This window comes from Lepus europaeus, chromosome 17 (assembly GCF_033115175.1).
Source record: "Lepus europaeus isolate LE1 chromosome 17, mLepTim1.pri, whole genome shotgun sequence".
NCBI classification, from domain to species: Eukaryota; Metazoa; Chordata; class Mammalia; order Lagomorpha; family Leporidae; genus Lepus; species Lepus europaeus.
This window is the reverse complement of record NC_084843.1, coordinates 13354901-13370596: the sequence shown is the minus strand read 5'-3', so window position 1 is coordinate 13370596 and position 15696 is coordinate 13354901. Positions and strand designations below refer to the sequence as shown.

Genomic DNA, 15696 nt, shown 5'->3' with positions numbered 1-15696 from the left:
TCTCTCTCTCTCTCTCTCTCTCTCTCTTTCTGTCTTTCTTTCTCTCTCTGTAACTCTTTCATATATATAAATCTTTTAAAAGAAACCCATGTGGGGCACCACTTGCATCCATTATTCTCTTACAGGCTGAGTTTTCCTAGGTCTTTCATCTACCTCTCAGGTTCCCTAGAGAGCTTAGAGTGTGGAAAGATCCTAAAACAGCTGTGACGTGTACTAATGGAAGGTTCATCTATGGGTCCTCAGCCTTATTTTTCTTTTTCAGTTCTTCATATATTATCCTTTAATCATAAGAAAGAATGTCTGAATGTATCAAGAACACACGTACTGGAATAAATTGTGAATGAGCCAACAAAATCTTCAGGTCCCCGACATCGCTCCCGTATTTATCAATTACAGACATGTGTTGTAACACAACAGATGAATAATAGCAAGTGTGAGATCATCTTCGGGCACTCCCAGCAAGTCTTCAGAAGTGAGAAGACTGAGTTGATTTCAAACATAATACAATTTCCTTAAGTACCTACTTGTAACATTTTAGTCAAACTGACTCTGTCAGATTAAAAATAGCACACGGGGCCAGTGCTGTGGTGCATTGGGCTAAAGCCCCAGGCTGCAGTGCCCGCATCCCATATGGGCGCCAGTTCGAGTCCTGGCTGCTCTGCTTCTGATCCAGCCCCTTGCTAATGCGCCTGGGAAAGTAGTAGAAGATGGCCCAAGTCCTTTGGCCCCCTATACCCGTGTTGCAGACCCAGGTGAAGCTCCTGGCTCCTGGCTCCTGGCTCCGGATTGGCCCAGCTCTGGCCATTGCAGCTATTTGGGGAGTGAAGCAGCTGAAGAAAGACCTCTCTCTCTCTCTCTCTCTCTCTCTCTCTCTGGCTCTGTGTAACTCTGCCTTTCAAATAAATAAAATAAATCTTTTTGGAAAATGAAAAAGAAATAAAAATAGCACAAATTCCTGGCCATCCCTCCCACTGACGGGAGCCTCTGCTCCTGCACCTCTGGTATATGGGCTGCCTCTGGGCTGCAGGAGCAGTGACTTCACACGGCCTCCCAGGAGGGGCCTAGGCCTGGTGGCAGCTTCCCCTCCCGGCCATCCACCTGCTGCCCTTGGACTGCTGTAAAAAAGCCTGAGCCAGCCTCCCGGAGGATAAAAGACCACAGAAGAGAGGAGCCAGGCCGACAGCCAGCGCCAAGCCCAGAACCAGGAGTGAGGCCATGTGGGACTGCGCTGCCCAGCTGGGCCAACAGAAGCAGCAGCCATGCAAGTGACCATGAGTGGGCCCCACAAAAGCACCACTGACTGAGACCTGCCCACAGAGTCCTGAACAAATCAGATGACTTGTTTAAAGCAGTGAATGTTGGGACAGTCTGTTACATAGCAAAAGCAAATATAATATGACATTTTATAGCCATTTCACTAATTCTCTAATACCTTAATACTTTTCTCTTGCTTGGGAGCCAATAAACCTTTGATTCAGGTCTTCAAGAATCCATAGGCCACTAAGAAGGGGCTAAACCAGACCTGAAAGTGGCAATGTCTCCAGTGACCCTACCAAGTCTGTATCCATGTCAAGGGCTGAGGGTGGGTGTTGGGCCTAGAGGTTAAGACACAGCTTAGGAGTCTCTTGTCTGACATCAGAATGCCTGGGTTTGCTGCCCGGCTCCAGCTCCTGACTCCAGCTTCCCGAGAATGCAGACCCCAGGAGGCAACAGTGCTTGTGTGCCTGCCACCCACGTGGGAGACAGGGATGGAGCTCCCAGCTCCCGGCTTCAGCCTGGCCCAGCTCCAGCCATTGCAGACATTCGGGGAGTGTGTCAGCAGATGGGAGCACTCGCTTGCTCTCCTCTGCTCTTTCTCTGCCACTCAAATAACATTAAAAAAAATCCCAAGGGTGATCAACAGTCCAAACTCCAGGGGAGAGGATGTGTGGCAGGTGCATGAGGAATCTGAATGGCAGACACTGATCTTGAGTCCGCTCCTGGGGGAGATGGAAGGAGCTCTAATACTCCTAAACCCAGACAAGGCACCAATATTTCTGGCTGTGCTAGGCTCAGTCGCCATCCTTTAGATTTGTCCATGTGCTGTTTCCTGGAGCCTGTGTGACCACATGACAAAAGGGACTTCACAGATGTGATTAAATTAAAGATCTTGAGATGAAATTACCCTGGATTAGCCAAGTGGGCAATACAGGAGATCCTTTCCCAAGAGGGGGGTTAGGAGAGAGGGAGCATAGGCAGAGAAGGCAGGAGGGGAAGCTGATATTGGAGGGTGGGTGATGAAGAGACCATGAGCCAAGGGATGTAGGTGACCTGGGCAGATCTGCACAGGCAAGGAAACAGGTCTCGTCTCAAGTTTCCGGAAGTAACAGAGCTCTGCCAGCACCCTGGATCAGCCCAGGGAGATCCACGTGGGGCTTAGCTATGACCTCCAGAAACACAAGGTAATAAACTTGTATTGTTTAAAGCCACTAAATTTGTGGTAATTTTTATGATAGCAATAGGAAATGAATACATTGCATGATTCCTCTTGCCTACAAGAATGTAACTTGGAACATTGGTTCATAATAACAACTAATCACAAGAGCTAACATTAATTCACTGTCTACTTCATGCTCAGCTCTGTTCTAAGCGCTCTTCTTGTAATAAACTCATTTACTCCTCGCAGAGCCAATGTGCAGACACTGCTATAGTCCATATCTTGTGGATGAGAAAAGTGAGTTTAAGTAGCTCGCCAGGATAATCTAACAGGTGGATAACACAGCCCTGGTTTGAACCCGGGCAGTTTGGCTCCGGCTCCTACGTTTCACCATCACACCTCCTAAATCACCTGCACTGACAATAACAAAATGATTGACACTTCCTGAGCACCCTCTGTGTGCCAGGTTCATGCTAAGCACTTGACATATCCTCTTGCCGAATCCTCCCAGCGCCCCGATGAGGCAAAGATCATTACTTATCCCCTTGTGAGCAGCAGAAGGAACGGAGGGGCAGCCATGTTAGACCCAGATGTCCAACACAGCTGAGCCCAGATGTTTCAGAGCCCAAAGCCCAGGTTTAACCTCACACCCTACTGCCTCCCTCACCCCGCTTGGGTCCACATGGCTGTGAAGAGACCAAAGGTAAGTAGCATCTTCCAAACTGAGAAACTTAGAAAGGGAAAGGAGTCACTGTTAATAACTTCAGTGGACAAGGGGCAGAAGCTAGCACCATCCCAGCAAACCAAAACACATGGTCAGTCCAAACACAAGGGGACTGGACTCAGGGCCCAAACCCTGCAGGTCAGGGTTCCCCAAAAGGGAAGCCACGGAGCAGCTGCCAGCCAGGACATGGTCAAGACTGGATACTGAGGGGGTGGTCCTGGCCACCACAAAGCTCCACATCTGGGGACCCAGCACAGCAGGTGGAGTCTGAGGGTGGACTCCATCCTCAGAGGACAGAGGTCAGGTAGCTCTGGATAGAGTCCAGGGATGCAAAGACCTTGAACCCCACTGGCTATGCCAGTCAGGAAACCCAGTGGGTGGGGAGCTCAAAGTCTTGGCAAAGGGGCAAGTGGAAGCCAAAAGCAGTCAAGAACCTAAGGCACCCTGCTGTCCCTAACATGCTGGGTCTGTTGGACAAGACACCACGTGGCTCTGTGCAACTCCAGCGAGGTCGGCCCATCTGGACAAAATGCAGCCGCTGCTACCTTCCCCACCTACTTCCATGGGGATCACAGCAAGCGTTTACCATGCACCAGGAGGCACTCTCAGCACCCAGCGTGGGTCATGGGTGTAGGTAAAAGCCAGTCCATCAGGATTCCCCCTTCATAGAGGATGAAACTGGGGTGGAGACAAGGCAGTCAACGACTTGGGCCAAAATCCCAAAACTGCAGCTGGGATTGGAATCCAAGCTGACCGCCCCTGTGAAATGCTGCTGGAACATTCTTTTTTCTCTACCCAGTCTCCCCAGTGCAGCCCACCCCAGTGAAGGTCCCTGAGAGGGGCACTCTCTGGTCTCCCTCTGTCGCCAGAGCGTGGCCTCGGCACAAAGCGTTCTGTGGGCGACGGCTCCAGCTGCCGTGTGATAAATGCTCTGTGCATTTGTGCTGGGTTCCTTCCTGTTCATGGCAAGTGGCACGGGCTTCCTACCTATGACACTGAAAGAGTCTTCCTAAGAGAAACGCATTTTCTTTAAATGGGCTCATTTTCTAAAGAGTCGGTAAATCAAGGCCTGGATGGTAGGTCCCTCGAGAAGTTTGGAAAGCAGTCACCTGGGGACAGGATGCACCTGTGGCCAACAGCGCTGAGTTCTGTTCTCACGGGGCCTCCAGGTACTGCATCACCTATGAATGAACTCAAATCCTCTGAGCCTCAGTTTCTCCCTACGTAAAATCACCCACTTTATGGGTGTTTGTGCGGATTAAATGAGATGATACAAGGGAAGCCTTTAGCACAGAACCGCTGCTTAAGGAAAATCTGCTGCCTCTGACGGCCCAGGGGTCAGCACCAGGGAATGAAGGCCCCAAGCCCGACAGCTGCAATTCGCTGACTCACAAAGTGGGCTCCACCCTCGTGGGCGAGGCCTGGGCATCAGGACTTTTGGGAAGCTTTGCAGGTGACTTTTATGGGAGAAGCAGGCTGGCAGCTAACCCCCAGAGGGCTGTCCAATGACCAAAGGATAGTTCCTGGCTCACGGGCACTCAAGGCCAGCACAGGCCCTCCAGCTGTCATCACTCTCGTCTCCTCCTGGTAGACTCTGCGGGAGGGAGCACCAAGGGTTCCTATGTCACTTCCAGGGGCCCTGCCTCGGTGCGTGCAGGATGCAGGTCTAAAGCAGTCGGGACCTGAGCACTCACCCCACTTAGCCCGAGTCAGACTCTGTTCTGCCCTCTTCCTACAAACCCCAAGGAAAGCAAAGCAGCTTGACCCACTGGCCCACACAATCTTGGTGGGCAAGGGTATGGGGAGAGGTGGGAAGGCCACCTCACTCTTCCTCCCAGGGGCAAAGAGGTTGATACATGACAAAACCATTTCCTGCCCATTTTGTATCCCCAGGGCTCCCACCACGGATCCGTGCACCCCTTTCAGAGACCAGGAAAGGAAAGTTCAGCTGGAGCTGATACACAGCCTTTGGTCCTCTCACTGCACCTGCTACTGCACAGCTTGGAAAGGAGCAGGACTGGGAGTCACGTGTGATAGCAGGGATGCAGCTAGAAACCTGCAGAGCTGGCATCGGCAGGGCCTGTGGCTTCCGGTTTCATCTCGGCATGCTACCTGCTCCTGGACCAACCCCCCCCCCCTCGGATGCCCAGGCCCTGGACAGCCACGCCCTCCCTGCCACATGCTGCTCATTCATTAAAAGCCCCTGATTCCTCTCTGCCACTCTAATTATGCACAGCGGTAATAAAGCAGCTTTCTCCCTTCCCAAAGAGCCCTATTTATATGACAAGAGAGCACTTGGCCCCCACAAGATTGAGTCGTCACTCAGAGGCTTGTGGGAATCAAAGCTGCATCTCTTCTGAGCTGGTGGAGCCCCGCCCGCCACCCCCTCCAGCTTGGCCCGTTTCTGCGCATCCACATTTCCAGAAGCTGCCGCTGTGGGGTGGGCAGGAAGTGGATGCCATTCCCCACTGCTGGTCTTGCTGACTCAGCACACAGTAAGACATTTATTGAGCACCTACTATGTGCCCTTACTAAAACCAGGGAAATCAAAGACATGGTTCTTGTCCCAGTTGGGAGAAAAGGCCCTGAGAGAAACAGCATAAGTTCCTGGGCCCCATGACTGACCCCTCGCCCACTCCAGTCTTCAACGGCTGGCCAAGTTACTGAATTGCTCACAGCTCTGCAATGGCCTCATTGCAAACAGGGTAATCATAATGGTGCCAGCCTCATGAGGTTGTTGGAGGAGGAAATTGGATTCCTACATATAAAGCTGGCACCATGACAGGCCCTCCACAAACACGGGCTGGGGTCACCCATGGTTGAGTACCGAGGCTGGGGGACCACGCAGGGGGATCTCACACAGACACGAGACCCAGAAGGCTTCCGGAGAAGTAACACCTGAACTGGGTTTTGAAGGATGAGTAGAAGTTTGCTAGACAAAGGCAGGGGAGATCATCGGGTTCTGGGACGCACAAGACAGTATGTAAGGGACACGCACAGGTAGCAAGTGAGGCCCCCCATGGCAGAGGGCACAGCTGCAGAGGCAGGTGTTAACCGGGACGTAGACCCTGCAGCCAGAACCCTAAGCAGCCATCCCCAGAGCATCATTGTGACCTTTGCTTGGTTCCTCTGGGGAAGGCAAACAGCCCCGTCCACTTCCTTCCATAGTGGGGTGGGCACAAAAAGAGGTGGATGCATTGTCTGCTAGCCACGGGCTCGGTCATTCGCACACTCAGCCCGGTACCCTGAGGGCCCACGACGTGCCAGGCACGTTGCTAGGGGAGGACACACAGCGTGACCGCTCGGACCCCACGCCCGATGGCCTGAGCCCTAACCCTCACTCAGCCCTGTTCCAGCCTTGTGCTGCCGAGCCTGACGCATTTCTCCTGGGTGCAGCGTGGGTAACAGAGCCCCCCGCCTAGAGGCGTTCATTCAGCAACCAGTGTGGTCAGGGCTCAGAGAGACAACTCAATCTTCCCAGGTTTCAGCCCACACTAAGCCCTCGGTAAATGTCAGGGTTTCGAACGCATGCTTGTGCTATGACTAACTGCTGGGACAGCGAGAATCCCATCTCCAAGGGCCACTGGTGCGAGGCCTCGGGGACCCCGGAGCCCAGGTGGGCCTGCCTGCCCACCATGCCTCCCCTCTGCCCCCACCCTGCACAGAGTTACAAGGCTTCCACTGCGCATGCCTAGACCTGACTCAGCCACCCCAGGAGCTGGCCCAGGAGGCAGCCCCAGAGCCAAGGGGTGGGGCTGAAGGTCTTCTCAGCACGCTGCCCTCCTTCAAAAGTGCAAGTATACAGAAAGTCACCGGAACAGCAGGGAGCCCCCAGCACCTGCCACCTCGCTTCAACACTCTGCCCACCCACTCCCCACCCAATCCCTGCACCACTGGGGTGCCCACAGGTCACCGTCCCAACACGGTGTGATGTGTGGGGCGCTCATTCCTTGAGACAACCCCCTGTCGATGCTCCTAACAGAGGGGTCACCACCCACCACTTCCACCTCACTGAGGGGCTCCAACCCCTGCAGTCTGATGGCCGCGGGCCCAACCAACACTTCCTGGATGTGATGTGTGACCGTGGCTAGGTCGCTCGCCTGTGTGTAGGCTTCCCAACCCGGCAAAGAGGGAGGCTGGAACAGGTTTGTTACAAGACTCAGGTAAAATCATACATGTTCACAGACTGCAATGAGGACGCAGCAGACTGCTCCTACGCACTACTGCTAATATCCGCACCCACCTCCCCTCCCCCCCCCCCCATTTATAGATGGAGGAATGGCAGCCTGGAGAGACACATGGAGTTCCAGCCGGCTCCTCAGGTGGCTGAGTCTGGAGTCCATGCACCGGGCAGTCTCACCTTGAACTGCACAGCATGGGAGTGCAGTGGCAGGTGGCCCAGTCCACCGGCATTTGTGTCCCCAGGGTGGACAGGGATCTCTCCCAGCCCTGGCGCGCGCGCGTGTGTGTGTGTGTCTGTGTGTGTGTAGGGGAGAGGTGAGCACCGGCTTCATTGTACAGGGTGCGGCGGAGTTGCAGAGTGGGCGTTCATCTCTGTTTCCTCTGCCCATTTGACAGATCCTACGCCCCCCTTGCACTCCACACAACCACCCACTCCACCCAGCACCAGAGACAAGAAACCGGCTCGCCAACTCTCAGACTAGCCATTCCAGTGCCACTCTAGCATCCTAATACCTTCCACCAACGGAAAGGGGAAAAGGGTGAGAGACAGGAGTCAATGCATTTGCTGAGGAAGGTTCAGACAAAGACAGCTGCCTGACCCTTGCCAGTGTGTGTGCCGGCCATGCAAGGGCAGGCAAGAGCTGCGGGTTCTGGTGCTTTGGGGCACGGTCTGGGCTCTCCACCGCCCCTCCCGGGAGTGAGCCCTGTCAGGATCCCCCACCCCCAGCCTGCACTCCCCCACCACTGCAGCGCCGCGTGGGGAGGCACCTCCCAGATCCGCAGGAACAATGGGCTGGGGAGGGGGCAGGTGCGGCTGGGAGTGCAGCAGAGGGCGGGGGCCGGCGGCCACCCGCAGCGAGACACTGGAGCAAGCGCCCAGGGCGGCTCCGCGCCCGCGAGACTCAGTTTCCTCGGCTTTGGGGTCCCTGCAGAGGCGAGCGCTCCTATCCCGGCTGCATTTCCCAGGCATTTTAATTTCACCCTCCAAAGGCGGCTTTTCCGCAGCTCCGGGGAAAGCTACGGGGCCCGGCTCCACTCACCCCAAGGCGCTCGGATCAGGGACGCGCGGCGCCCCGATGCGCCCAACTTTCCCTTCCTTGGGACCCAAGGGAGCCTGGAATCCTGGCCAGCCCGAGCTCCCCGTGGCGGAAGACTTGATTTACGGCCCTGGGCTCCGGGTCGCTCCTGCGCTAACCCAGCCCCCTTCCCTGGTCCTCTCCCGCTGCCCTCCCTCCCCCTGAGCCCTAATGACGCTCCCTAAGCAAAGCGTCCCTGGCACATTTGCGGGATCCGAGCGCCGGCCCTCCGCACCCGGGGCCCCCTACCCCGCCGCCCGCAAGGAGGGGACCGTCGGGCCCCCGCCGCTCCGCCCACCCCAAGCCCAGTGCGCCCCTGGGGCTGGGCGAAGGAGGAGGAGGGCTGTGGTTTGGCCGCAGCTGCAGCCCCCAGCCCCGGCGCTCGCGTGGGGCCCGGGCAGGACTGGGTGAGGGGCCAGGTCCCCGTCTCTGATTGTCCCAGGCGCCCACCCCCGTCTGGCTGAGTCACGGAAATGAGCCTCTGCGGAGTCCTGGCCACTCCGCAGCCGGCCATGTACCGGCCCGCCCAGGCCACGGACAGGCGGGGCGGTTCTCGGACTCGCACCCGGCCCCACAGGAGGCGCCACCCCGCGGTTGGAACAGCCAGGGTGCCCCGGCTGGCACTGCGGTCCCCGTCGCAGTGTGGGCACCCCGGTCGGGGGAGCCGCACGTGACGGAGCAGCAGCCCACCCCCGGCCTCCTGGGCCCCCAGCCCCGCCGCGGCGCGGACCCCTGCGCGGTCTGCGAGGGCAGCAGGATGCAGTGGGCGCGCTCGCTTTTCCCACTGCCCGCGAGCGGACGGCGGGGCACCAGCCCGTCGCGCCTCATCCCTGCCCTGCCCCGGCTGCCGCAGCCGCAGGACCCGCGCCCCGCGCTCACCTCGGGACCCGCTGTCGCCGCCGCCAGCCTCCTTGTCCGCCATGGTCGAGCAGCCTCGGCGCGCGAGAGGAGCGCTCGGCGCAGCGCCCTTGCGTGAGTCCGTGAGGGTCCCTGTGCGCGTCCTCGGGGTCTGAGGCGCCGGACAGCGGGAGCACCGCTCTGACGCGGCGGCCGCCGCAGCCCGGGCTCCTCCTCGCGCTCCTCCCCGGCCCGCCCCGGGAAGGCGGAGCCAGGCGGGCGCAGCCCCGCACCCGCGCCGCGCCCGCCCCGAGGCCGGCCCCTCCTCTCGCTGGCGTGGGGACCCAGCCCCGGCCTGAGCTGGGGGTGGCCGCACGGCCGGGAGCGCGGCTCCGCGAGCGGCGGGGCCGATCTCTGCAGGGCGCCCCGGGCCCCGCGCCGCGTCCGTTCTTTGGAAGGCACCCAAGGGCCGGGCCCGAAGCCTTCAGCCGGCACCGCACACTGCCCAGCCTCCAGGAGACGCCCGCGCCGGCCCCTCCGGTTTATTCCCAGGCTCCCAGCGGAGCGGGCCGGGGCGGCAGACCCAGGACGCGCGCGGGGCCGGGCCCTGGGCGCCGCCGCGGGCGTCCGCCTCCACACCGCGCGAGGACTCCATGGCAACTCGGAGCCCGGCGAGGCGCTGGAGGCGGAGGCGGAGCGCGCCTTCCATGTGTATGGGATCCGGCCTCGGAGGTCTGAGAATAACGGCATTAATAATGCAAGGCTTCTGATTCAGTCCCTGTCCCCCGGCCCGGCCGCCACACTCACGCCGCTGGCACCTGTTCGGCCCGGCCGGGGGCTCCTGGGGCCCCGTGCCATCACCCCGCCTTGGCAAGGGGGGCGCGGCTGCGAACCTAGCGACCACCGTTAGAGAGGCCCTCCCTGGAGCCTGGCACGAAGCGACGCATCTCCTTTTCTCCCCGTAACTGTAGCATCTTGCAGATAAGGAAGCAGGCTTGGGGGGGTTAAGCGATGATCTCAACCGCACATACAGCACTTGGGCACCAGAGCCGGGATCCACCCCCGCTGTCCCTGACTTCCTGAGATGGACAGCGTATGCCAAAGGACACCGAGGGGACGCTTCATTCTGCTGCCCTCGGGAATGGCCAGGTGGGCTGAGGGCTGCTGGGAAAACCCAGAGACCTGGCTCTGCTCAGAAGGGGATGATAGAGTGGGTAACAGCAAATGTGCCTTCTGTTGCCTGCATCGAAAATCCCAAATGCAGTCCCTAAGCTTCAGGACTCTCATCTGCGAAATGGGTATGACAGGAGACACCTCCACCCCATACACTTCTAAGACTGAAGAGGATTCGGTGAGATGACACATGTGATGTGCTTCCTTGGCATCACGCACACAGCCTGGAGTCCAGAAAGTGGCTAAGAGCCACAGGCATCATTCGCTAGCCAGCAGTGGCCAGCTGTGCAGAGCACTGAGCAGTGGAGGTCCGCGGGGTGCAGCCATTGTCCTGTGGAGCACCCTTTCCCTACAGAGAGGCTGCTTGCTTGCTGAGACGACCCCACTCCCCACCTTCTCAGAGGCCAGACCCAAGTGATGGGTTCCCAGCCAGGGCCTGGAGGCCAGGATGTGTGGCACCCAAACATGGACAGGAAGGAGGGTGAAGGCAATGCCCCGGCTACAGCCTGGCCCGGAGAATCGGGATGCAGAGGGAAGGGCCGGCCCTGGCCCTCTGTGGGACCTGCAGCTGCCTTCTGGTTCTGCTCCCGTCTCCTGCTGAGTGAAGAGGCCTCCTGGGTTGGAAGGGGAGGAGAGAGGTACAGCCCCTGGCTCTCTGTCCACCCAGTTTACCAGTATTGCACGGACGCACAGGTGGACAGTGATGCCAGCTATTAGACACAGCACTGAGTCGGGCCTGTGCTCACAACCACACTGGGCTTCCCTGGCGCTCGCCACTGCACGGTGGGCAGCCCTGACTGTCGAGGGATACGGTTCCGCCCAGCCTTCCTCCATCCCGGTTACAAGCCCCTTCTCTCAGCAAGCTTAACACCCCTTTCTCCTGCTCCTCTGCTTGCCCCACATCCAGGAATCCTCCAGGGTCCCTGTCCAAGGCCACCAGCCCAGAGAGACCTGTTGGGACAGCCTTTCCACCCGAGTCTCCCACAGTATCCCACACACCCAGCTGTCTCTGTGTTGTCCTCCCTCCACTCTCTGCTGGCCAGGCAGCACTGCCCTTAGGAGGCCCCTCTGTCTATCCACAGGGATGCTCAGCTCCACTACCAGGGCTGGACCATCCCATGGCTCTCCTGGGCTCCTGTCCCACCCCCTTGTGCTTTGTGAGCCTGGTCTGCCTTGGCTGTGGCTGCCTTCAACCCGACCTCTTCCATCCCCCAGCCCCCTGCCTCCCTTCTGCTGGGATTTCAGGCACGAGAATGTGACTTCGCCCATCAGCAGGGCCATCCCACTTTCAGGACGCCTTCCCAGCACCCCTGCTGGCCAGGGGGCCTCTCCCCATCAGGCATCTTCCCGAGTGTCAGGACATTGGCCTTGGCAGCCTGTCAGAACCAGCAGGAACTCTGCAGCTCCTGACATCTGCCTCCTGCTGTGGCAAGGCCCTGGGCACCAGCTGCCCTCGCCAGACCCGGGCCGCAGGGACATGAGGATGCGTGAGCAGGATGGGAGATGACATGCAGGTCCCAGTGCCGGGGGCAGGGAGCAGACAGTCCAGATTTCCAGGGGAGCAGCAGAGACGATGAACACCCTGCCTCGGGTTTGCCTTCCCAGCTTCAGTGATGGCCACGGTGATTAAGGAGCGACCGATGCAGGCATGGGTGCACCTGACTCTCCTGGCGTCCCTCGTCGCCTCACAGGACTGGGAAAGGGAAGCATGCAAAGGTTGGGGCATTGCTCCACCTGTGCTGGCAAGCCAGCCCCCTTGGTGGGCTGCTCACCTCCAGACCCCTGGTCTAGGCAGTGCCTGGCACCCGGCACATGGCAGATGCACAGAGATGCTTGATGCCAGACTGGCTGAACTGGTCAGCAAAGCAGGAACACAGGGCTGTGCCCAGCTGGGAGGGACAGTCCCCCACACCAACACTCCAGCTGACTTTCTGCAACCCCACTGGCCCCCAGCTCAGAAGAAACTGAGATTTGCTGGTGGATCAGCAGCTTAGGAGGGCAATGAGTCCTTGGTCAGGGAGAAGGAGGGCATCAGGCCAGGGGAAAGGAAATTGCCACAGGAGGAAGCAGCGTGCTGGAGAACCTGGGGTCAGCGGGGACCGCAGGGAAACCAGGAACCCCCAGGAGGGCCGAGGACATGCCTGTCTGGGCCTGTTTTTTCACTGTACAGAAGGGTCCAGGGCTGAGGTGCAGGGACACTGCACCCCATATTGAAGTGCCTGGGGTCAAGGACTGGCTCTGCTCCTGACTCCAGTCTCGCTAATGTGCACACTGGGAGGCAGCAGGTGATGACCCAACTACTTAGCTCCCTGCCACCCATGTCAGAGACCCAGATTGAGTTTCTGGCTTCCGGTTTTGGACTGGCCCAGCCCCCGCTGTTGTGGACATTTGGGCAGTGAACCCATGGATAAGAGATCTCTCTCTCTCTCTCTCTCTCTCTCTCTTCTTTCTTGCAATGCCTTTCATGTAAATAAAATGTCGGCTGCTCCACTTCCAATCCAGCTCCCTGCTAATGCACCTGGGAAAAGCAGCAGAAGATAGGCTCCTACCCCTGCTTGGGAGACCCGGATGTCACTCCTGGCTCTGGCTCCTGGTTTCACCTTGGCCCAGCTCTAGCCATTTCAGCCATTTGGGGAGGGAACCAGTCTATGAAATCTCTGTCCCTAGCTCCCCTTCTCTCTGTCTCTCTATAATACTGCCTTTCAGCTAAATAAAATAAATCTTTATTTAAAAAAAAACTGTAGGCAGGATTATTATGGGAAACAATATACATAATACATTCAGAATAGGCTCGGGACATTTAAGCACAGTAAATGTAGCATAGGTACTGTTATTTAATTTACATATTTAAAACACAAAAATGCCTTTACCCAGTGTATTACAAATGAGGGAATGGATCAAGGCGAAGTTTTCTCAGCTGGTGGGGACATACAGAAGATAGTGGGCTGAGCAGCTTTTTTAAAAAATGTTTATAAATTTTTTTGTTAAGAAGCACTGTTACTAGTTCAAATCTGAACTCTTTCCTGGAAGTGTCCACTAAAAAAACTGCTTTGGAACCCTCTGATATGCCACCAGAAGTTTGTCTACACGTTGGATATAACAGAAGTGACTCCTTATAATAAAAAAAAAAAAATATTCAGACTGACTCTAATGCACATAAACCCTTACACGGAAAGCCTGGGCACAGGTCAGACCCTGACCTCTGACCTTCGGTGCATTTTAAAAATCAGAGCAGGAAGGCCAGGATATGCATCCCCCTCCCCTGTGCCCCGCCCCGTGTCGGGTGACTCAGCCTCCCCATTAACATTCCGAAACACACTTCACATATACAACACGCACTGCCACAGGCCTGCTCCTGGGCACAAATTCAAGGGCCAGAGGAAGTGATTTCTGCAAATACCACACTCGCTCGAGCCTGCAATGTAAACTTTAGAAATGCCTTCGCAGGTAATGGAGGGTTATCCAAACATTTTTTGGTAAGAATTTCAAACAGCACAGGGACCTTTCTGCTGGTTCCTTTCTCAGCAGCATTTTCAGAACTGCGCAAACCCCGGCCATGCAGAACTTCTGGCTGGTGATAAGCCCGGACATTCCAGTAGTCACGGCTCAAGGAGGACAGTGCAGAGGGAATGGGGTGAACTGAAATGACCATGCGGCAGGGAGAGCCTTCAGCGGGACAGTAAGCAACCCCAGAGCACAAGAGCCAGGGTCCCCATCCCACGGAAGCAGACGGCTCCTCCTCTCCAACTCCCAGCCCCAAGCACGGCTCGCAGTCTGTTCTCAGCAAATGTTTGTGGAAGAAATGAGTACATGGTCTAGCAAATGAATGATGGGGTGGAAACCAGAGCCCAGAGAAGCTCAATTTCTTGTACAAAGTCACACAATCCCAGTAGAACTAGGGACTAACGCCAGCCCTCTCCCTTCTAGACAAGCATGACCCACATGGACCATGGTGATGACTCATGGGAGCACCCGAGAAAGCACTGAGGCCCCTTGCAGCTCCCTGGACAGGAGCACAGAGCTGATGGCTTGGCAGTGTCTGCCCCCTGCAGGGAGCGTGAATGGTCACATCCATGCCATGGTTCTGTCCTTCCTGGGACGCTTGACTTCCAGGACTCTGTCTAACTTTCCACAATAATACAAGCAAGGACAGCTCTGTGCACTGAGCAAAGACAAGTCTGAGGGGCCCACGCTGTGGCACAGCAGGTAAAGCTGCCCCCTGTGGCACCTGCATCCCATATGGGCACCTGTTCACGTCCTGGCTGCTCCACTTTCCATCCAGCTCCCTGCTAATGGCCTTGGAAAGCAGTGGAAGATGGCCCAAGTATTTGGGCCCCTGAACCCCCATGGGGGACCTGGATGAAGCACCTGGCTCTTGGCTTCAATCTCACTGAGCCCTGGTCATTGTGGCCATTTGGGAAGTGAACCAGCAGATTGAAGACCTCTCTCTCTCTCTGTAACTCTGCCTCCCAGAGAAGTAAAATCTTCATAATAATAATAAAAGAAAATTTCTAATCCTTCCCTACTTGGATGGCCAAGGGATGTTGGCCACACATGAGAAGAGCAGTATGACAGTTGGTGGAATGGAGACAAAGACACCTTGCTGTTCCCTAGCTTGCATCCCATGATCCTGCAGGACAAACCATGGACAGGGGGTCCTGGGTGGCCAGAGCATGGATTTCAGGCTCAAGCAAGAGTAGATCCCACGCAGCCTCTCTCTGGGACCTCCTCCGAGGTTGGAAAGAACCAACTGGACCCCTAGAAGGGCATCTGCCCCTGCCTCCCTCCACTGAGCACAGCACTAACAGCAGTTGTCACTCCGAACAGTGGGGAGAGAGCATCAGACCTGCTCTCAGGACCCTTGGCTCCAAGACATGGCTCTGCCACGCACTTGCTCTGTGGCCTTGGGCAGGTTAGCTAGCATCTCTGATGCCCAGTCTCCCTATCTATACTATGAGGATATTTTTTCTGCCTCTTCCTACTTGTCACAGACCTGGGCTGCAAACCCAGATTTGTCACTCCTTAGTTTGTGAGCTTGATTAAGCTTTACTGTCACATCTATAAAATGGGGATAATTAGTGCATCCCCCATCCAGGGATGTTGTAAGCATTAAATGAGGTAATGTGTGTAGGACACTTGGCCTAGAATCCCGCGCATAACAAGTGCCCAATAATAGAGACTCGCACCCCATGGTTGAGGATGACTGTGTTGGGTCTTGGGCTTATACTAACCTCAGCTCCCTCCTGTGTTTGCTGATTTTATACTGGACACTCACTAGCACAGCCATG

General features: G+C 56.8%; 1 protein-coding gene across 2 annotated transcripts in view; it reads right to left on the bottom strand.

Annotated features, from left to right (window-relative positions):
• HSPA12A (heat shock protein family A (Hsp70) member 12A) overlaps nt 1–9425 on the bottom strand; it is a 67513-nt gene extending 58088 nt beyond the window's left edge. For both annotated transcript variants that reach the window (XM_062214726.1, XM_062214727.1), the window contains exon 1: nt 9278–9425. In XM_062214726.1, the coding sequence (XP_062070710.1) occupies nt 9278–9320 (43 nt within the window). In that variant the 5' untranslated portion in view covers nt 9321–9425. The remainder of the gene's footprint in view (nt 1–9277) is intronic.
• Between the last annotated feature and the right edge of the window lie 6271 nt (nt 9426–15696).